Genomic DNA, 6,648 nt, shown 5'->3' on the forward strand with positions numbered 1-6,648 from the left:
TGTAATTGGTAGCTTTCTTTCATCTCTTGCTAATGTATTAAGGAAATTTATACTATTATAGGTCATTATATTATAAATAACCCTATGGAAGTACGTCTTTGTCTATTTTACATGACCAATAATGTCTATACATATACATTGAGTGGAAAATGAACAACATAACCTAGCAAAACTGTCTTGGAAATCAAACATACTCTACGCCTTGTATGTCTCCCAAACACCATTCCAAGTCTGGTTTTTTCCAATCTTAGTTCGTAAATTCATAAGCAAATGTTGACAACAAAGGTTGTGATATTCATCTAAGAACATAATTTTTATGGGTTATGTTAATGGAAATTTCATTATTGGATAAGATGGATAAATTCTCCATATTACCAACATATTCATCTAACCTTGATAATCATAATCATAATTTCTCATTTTGTGTTTTTTCCAAGGGCATGGATTTGGTTGTCATTCATGGAAATCGTTGGGAACATAGTTTCCAAGTATTTCCCTTTTAGGTGAGCATCATTAATTATGATAAGGCCAAACGGTATACGTATAACGAGTGGGTTTGTGGTCGAGCTGGCCACGAACAACGAGCGTGCACACCACCTCGTTGTTTCGTGGTGGCTCGTTTTCGTGGTGACTCGTGCTCGGGACAACGGATTCAAACGAGGCATTTGATTGGTTGTTTGGTTTTTGGCCGTTGAACGGCTATTTTGGCTGTTGAACGGTTATTTTGGCCGTTTCTTTTTTTTTTTCAAACTCAATTATAAATAAACTTCTATTACCAAAACACATACACATACATTCACATTCTATTACACCACATTCTATTCTCTAAACCACAAAATACATACACATGGATCCCACAATACATATGGAATTTTTAAAAAGTTTTGACTCGGATGACAACGTAGAATTCGTCGAGACATTCTTCAATGTTGTGCAACACGTTCACGCCGAAGAAAGTTCGAATGCAGCGCGTACAAGGGCGGTGGTCAATCGTGATCGTCAAGCCGCACACGACTTATTGGTACGTGATTACTTTGTCGATAATTGTCTTTATAATGACGACTCGTTCGAACGTCGTTTCCGTCTGAATAAGGCTATATTTTTACGTATTAGTAATGTTTTAGAATCTCGTTATGATTTTTTCAAACAAAAACCTGACGCTAGAGGAAGAATGGGTTTTAGTAATATACAAAAATGTGCGGCTGCTCTTAGGTATTTGGGATACGGTATAGCATTTGATGCATCTGACAAATACTTGAAAGTATCCGAGAGGACCGCAGTTGAATGTGTTGATTGGTTTTCTGCATGTGTTTATGAGGTTTTTCACGAAGAATATTTGCGTAAACCTACTCAACGTGATATTGAGGGATTATATTCGGCTCATGAAAAGAGGCATGGATTTCCTGGTATGCTTGGCAGTCTAGATTGTACGCATGTGGCTTGGGAAAAATGTCCAACTGCATGGCGTGGTCAGTTCACTCGAGGAGATATAGGTGAACCAACTATCATCCTAGAAGTTGTTGCATCTCAAGATTTGTGGATATGGCATGCCTTTTTTGGAGTAGCGGGGTCTAACAACGACCTTAATGTTCTTGGTCAGTCTCCACTTTTCAACGATATTTGGACCGGCAAAGCACCTGATATGACGTTCACGGTAAACGGGCACGCGTACAAATACGGTTACTACCTTGGTGATGGGATATACCCGGATTATTCTACATTGATGAAGGCATACTCGGTTCCTCGAAGTGAAAAAGCAAATTTTTTTACAAAAAACAGGAATCGGCGAGAAAGGATATCGAGAGGGCATTTGGAGTCCTTAAGCAAACATGACATGTAGTGAAATATGTTACACGACTCTGGGATAAAGAAAGAAGTAAACGAATGGTCCTAGCATGTATTATAATGCATAATATGATTATTGAAGATGAAGGTCGAGCGATTTGCACGTATGATCCGAACGACGTTGTCGTTCCAATTGAGGAGTTCGTACCCCGAACTGATGCTTTTTTAGAGCGAGTTGTTGAAATTCATAACAGTGAAACGTGTTTCAATCTTCGAGAAGATGTCGCGGAACATTTGTACCAACATAGCATGAACGACGATTAAGATTTTTATATGTACGTTTGTTCGTTTTCTTATTAATGTAATGTTTTTTTTCTAAATTAACTAAGTAATGTAGTTTAAAGCTGTTATTTTATTTTTATAATTAATGAAAAAATAGTTTTAAAAAAAATGAATGCTTTTTAATTATAAAAAATGTAATTTTATTGTAATTTTTGAATTAAAAAAAAAGTAATTTTATTGTATTTTTGAATTAAAAAAAATAAAAATAATAATGTGGAGTGGTGTGTTAGTGGTAGGTATCCAATGTTAGTGGTAGTGGAATGTGGTGCTGATGTGACACTCACCACATATGTGGTATGTGGTGGGTATAACGGATGGTCTAAACATACATAAGAAGTTTGTAAACACCTGAATCTACAATCTGTTATATCAATTAATATAAATTGGAAAATAATCAACCATGCAACCGATAGTCGGAGAAGTACTCAAACTACTTGACATCATTAGCCTTGATATGGGTAACCGGTCATCGGTTCATCGTTTCCAAACTATAAATATATATAGAGATTCTAAATAATAATAATAATAATAATAATAATAATTTTTTAAAAAATATCCTTATGTATGAGACCCTTATAGTTGTAACGTGTAACAAATAGTATGTTATGCATATGGATCCAAAATCTTTTCAAGTTGCACCAATGACCCACAAGAATATATTTTTTTTGCGGATATAATCATGTCAAACATAAAAAGAGAACGAAAAATTAAATATTTTTTTTTACCTTTTGGTCATTCTTATCTTCATACTCCTATAAAACTTGACATGTGTAATCCATTAATTCTGTATTTTAATCTTTTTTCTTGATTTTGACATTTGTCTTTGTCTAAATCTAATGAGTAAGAAGATTAATATGAACAAAAGGTATGATGATATTTGATTTGCCAAAGAGTATTATACGCTTTTAGTTTGTGATTTTTTTTATATTTTTATCTCTGTGTGTGTGTAAACTGACTCAACGTTGTCACAGAGTCTTCATTTAAAACACTTGAAATCTCACCATAAACCAAGACAAGAACTCATCCCCTCCTTTTATGTTTATGTTGTTTTACGATGCACTAGATGAACTTCCATTTTCATGACCCGACAAAGTACTCACCCATTGTGGCTTTGCATATGGCAAAAGTTGAAGGCGTGTACAGACATTCCAAAACAACGAACTCCACCAATTTTCTGCATTATTACTATCCATATCACAAGCCCATTTATGAGTTAGGTTTTCATATGAAAATTGTAGATGGCTCGACGATTACGCAACCCATTTGACGAAAACGCAGGTGTGTTTACCGGATCTATGGTTTCGATGGCTAATTTAGAGAAAAAAAAAACTAATTTTTGGCTAAATCATTAAGAGATTTGACTATTTTGAAAATTCCTCAAAAAATTAAATATCAAAACGAGACATGTAGTAATTTAAGAGAGTATTTCAACTTTTACCAAAAATAAATATAAAAATCCAATCTGAAGCAAAGGATTGTCCAAAATGTAAACCAAATGTCAGTTTGAAACGAACATTTAGTCCGAAATGTAAGATTTCAGATCATTTTATGTGAACATTTAGTCTGAAATGTAAGATTTCAAACACATCAAAGGTTTTCTGATAGTCCAAGGCACGAGTCCAAAACATATTTGTTTCAAAGTTGTTGGTCATTTTTTGTAATTCAATTAAAAGTTGGTGATATGAGGATATGCTTTCATTTCTGATGATCGAATATCCTTATATTAGATTACTAGTTTATAACCCGTGATAACCACGGTTATAAAATTAATTAAACTTTCGTATTAAAAAATCAAAATTACTAATCAATTAATTTAAATAAATTATTACTTAAAAGATATTTTTTTAGTTATATAAAATTATAATCATTGATTTAAATAAATACTTAGAGTTATATCATTTTATAATTTATATTAATTTAATTCAATTTTTTAATCTAATGTTATTAATTTAATATAATTAAAAGAAGAAATTTTAAAATTTGAAATTTAAAATGAAGAATCAATTATTAATTTAATAAAATTAGAGTAAGAAATTTAGATTTTGAAATTTAAAATGAATAATTAATAAGTTGACAAATGGCATGATAAATGATATATAACATTAATGAGGGGTTCTAATTGCATGACACTTGTCAATATGAGATTAAACCTATTCTTTTATTAGAATAGGGATAGGGATTAAATCAACTTATTAACATATTTAAATCGGTGTTGACAATATCAAATCAAACCCATCATATTCAAATGTTTGCTCACATCCGTATTGCAACATCTACTAAAATTTCCATTGCTCTCTCAAATTTCACTGGCATGTATATGCCTCCCGTTAACGGACTCCATGTGTGAAAAGGGGAAAACAAAATGTTCAATCCTTGTTATGCACACCAAACAAAATGCAGCCTAAAAATATACAAATTTAGGAAAAGAGTAAATCAACACCTAAGACTTAGACGTTCTAATACAATGCCAGATTGCTATTTGCCAAAAGAAACACTCAAAAGAGAGAGTAGTAATAGTAGTAGTAGTAGTCTTTTTAGTTTTTAACCTCTGGCAGATAAAACGTCCAGACCATTTGAAGAACCACCTTCGGGTATATAAACTTTTGTGACATTTGTATTAACTTTAACTTGATGGAGATCTGAGATGTAACCATGGTGTTCCCCATCTCTATCGGCTACCTGATGAAGATGCAACAATGCCAGCATGCTAACCGCAAATAAAGCTGCGTTCCCAAACAAACCGCCAACATTATCAACCTTCAGGGACTTTTTTGCAAAATTAAAACTAGAAATCACGACATTGACCAGAATGTTTGACTTCTTTTCTATGTTGTTATAGGAACAACTGTGATTTTGTACTTGTCCAACAAAAGCCCTTGCTTCTTCGATGACTTTGTAGTTTTTACCATGATGATCCGCTAATCTTAATGCAAGCACGATCCGGCTTTCTTCTAACCGAGCAATTGCAGCATCCCTCTCTGCCCGTTGTTGTGTCTGCACAGTCTGCATCCAAAAAAAAAAAAAAAATGATATTCGGTTCAAGCTTTTTTCCTTGCATATGTATATTTAATTGGGGGTGTAGCAATTAGCATAATGCAGATGATCAGAAAAAAACATCTTAACCTTGGCTCCAAAAATAATAAGCAATACATTATTAATCTTTATTACTAGGATTGTTAAAGGCCTAAGGCACAATTTAGATTTATGTATTGCACAAGAGTTGGCATACAAGGTTTGCTTTCAATTAAACAACTTTGCTCATGCATTTGTAGGTGTAAAACTGTAAATTTCTTTCATAACAAACAAGTAAAGTTGAAACGACCGATTCCATGAACAAATTAGACACCATATCCTTCAGGATGCAGCAGCAACCAAACTGTACATTTGCATTACAAGTATTCATAAATATAAACCATGACTAACAATGATCCACTAAAACCTGCCAGTTTAATCCACTCATTAAAATCTCTTAATCAGTAAAATCCCTAATTAAGCTTATTCATGGCTTGTACTTTAGATCAGCTCATACGTCCCCGTAGTTAAACATATAATGGAATCCAACCACTATACAAATTAGGTCAAATTCTAACAAAATTCCTGGTCTCGTGGCCAAAATATCAAGCAATCAAAGAAATTAGGGTTCGCTCCAACAAAGAAATTAGGTCTGCTACAACACAATTCTCGGACAAAGGACATAACTAGTATTATTCGAAGCAATAATTTAACAGAAACTCACATGAAAGAACTCAAGCTGGTCCTCGAGGTTCTCGAGAGCGGTACGAATAGAATTCAAACTCTTGGCCTCATGAATAGCCGAGTGAGCATCTTCCTCGATCGGGAAGTCTTTAACATAAACGAAACCTCCTTTCACTTCATCATCGGAGACTTTCTTGTTGTTATCTGCGGCACGGTCGAATAGATCGTTGGAACTGCGTAAGGCTTTGACGGAAAGAAGAAAATGAGATCTGGAAATGGAGTGAATAGCATCGCTAAGCTTATCGTGCAAGTCCCAAATCTTCTCGAGAACGGCTTCCACCTCTTCCATCTCCATCTCCCATTTCATGAGTGGAGGAAACTACAGAAAAGGAAAGGATGGAAGCGATTCGAAGCGGGAATAGGAAGTTTGCGTTAGGGTTAAGGTGGTCCCGTGTGTATGTGCGTGGAAAAGAGTAGACAGCTCATTGGACAGCACTACAGCGATGAGCCTTGATGCGAAAAAAAAAATGGAATTTATGCATTATAACTGATTTATAACTTATGTCTTAAATTTACATGGTTTTACATTTTGTAAAATCGCCGATCGGATCCAAATTTTTTTGCAAGAGTAAGAGTGCGAGTGCGAGTGCGAAGTATATATTATAACTTGATGTTCAATAAGAACTTCACAGCGGAATTAAAATTAACTTCTTAAACATGAACCATAATTTGTGTTGTTACAAACTATAAAAATTAAAAATAAAACTACTTATTAGAAAAGGAAAAAAAATTATTTTGATCGTGTACAGCTAAACTAAAGACATA

The 6,648-nt window shown here is 33.8% G+C and overlaps 2 protein-coding genes across 2 annotated transcripts; one reads left to right on the forward strand and one right to left on the reverse strand.

Moving 5' to 3' along the window:
* The first annotated feature begins 847 nt into the window (after positions 1 to 847).
* LOC111888839 (uncharacterized) lies at positions 848 to 1,840 on the forward strand. The gene has a single exon (XM_023884961.2). It carries the CDS (start codon positions 848 to 850, stop codon positions 1,838 to 1,840), a length of 993 nt encoding a protein of 330 aa, XP_023740729.2.
* Positions 1,841 to 4,389: 2,549 nt separating this feature from the next.
* Positions 4,390 to 6,318, reverse strand: LOC111888850 (plastid division protein PDV1). The gene is made up of 2 exons (XM_023884971.3): positions 5,864 to 6,318; positions 4,390 to 5,130 (listed from the first exon to the last, which is right to left on the reverse strand). Exons 1-2 carry the CDS (start codon positions 6,188 to 6,190, stop codon positions 4,669 to 4,671), a joined length of 789 nt encoding a protein of 262 aa, XP_023740739.1. The 5' UTR covers positions 6,191 to 6,318; the 3' UTR covers positions 4,390 to 4,668.
* Positions 6,319 to 6,648: the final 330 nt, after the last annotated feature.

This window comes from Lactuca sativa, chromosome 2 (genome assembly GCF_002870075.4).
Source record: "Lactuca sativa cultivar Salinas chromosome 2, Lsat_Salinas_v11, whole genome shotgun sequence".
NCBI classification, from domain to species: Eukaryota; Viridiplantae; Streptophyta; class Magnoliopsida; order Asterales; family Asteraceae; genus Lactuca; species Lactuca sativa.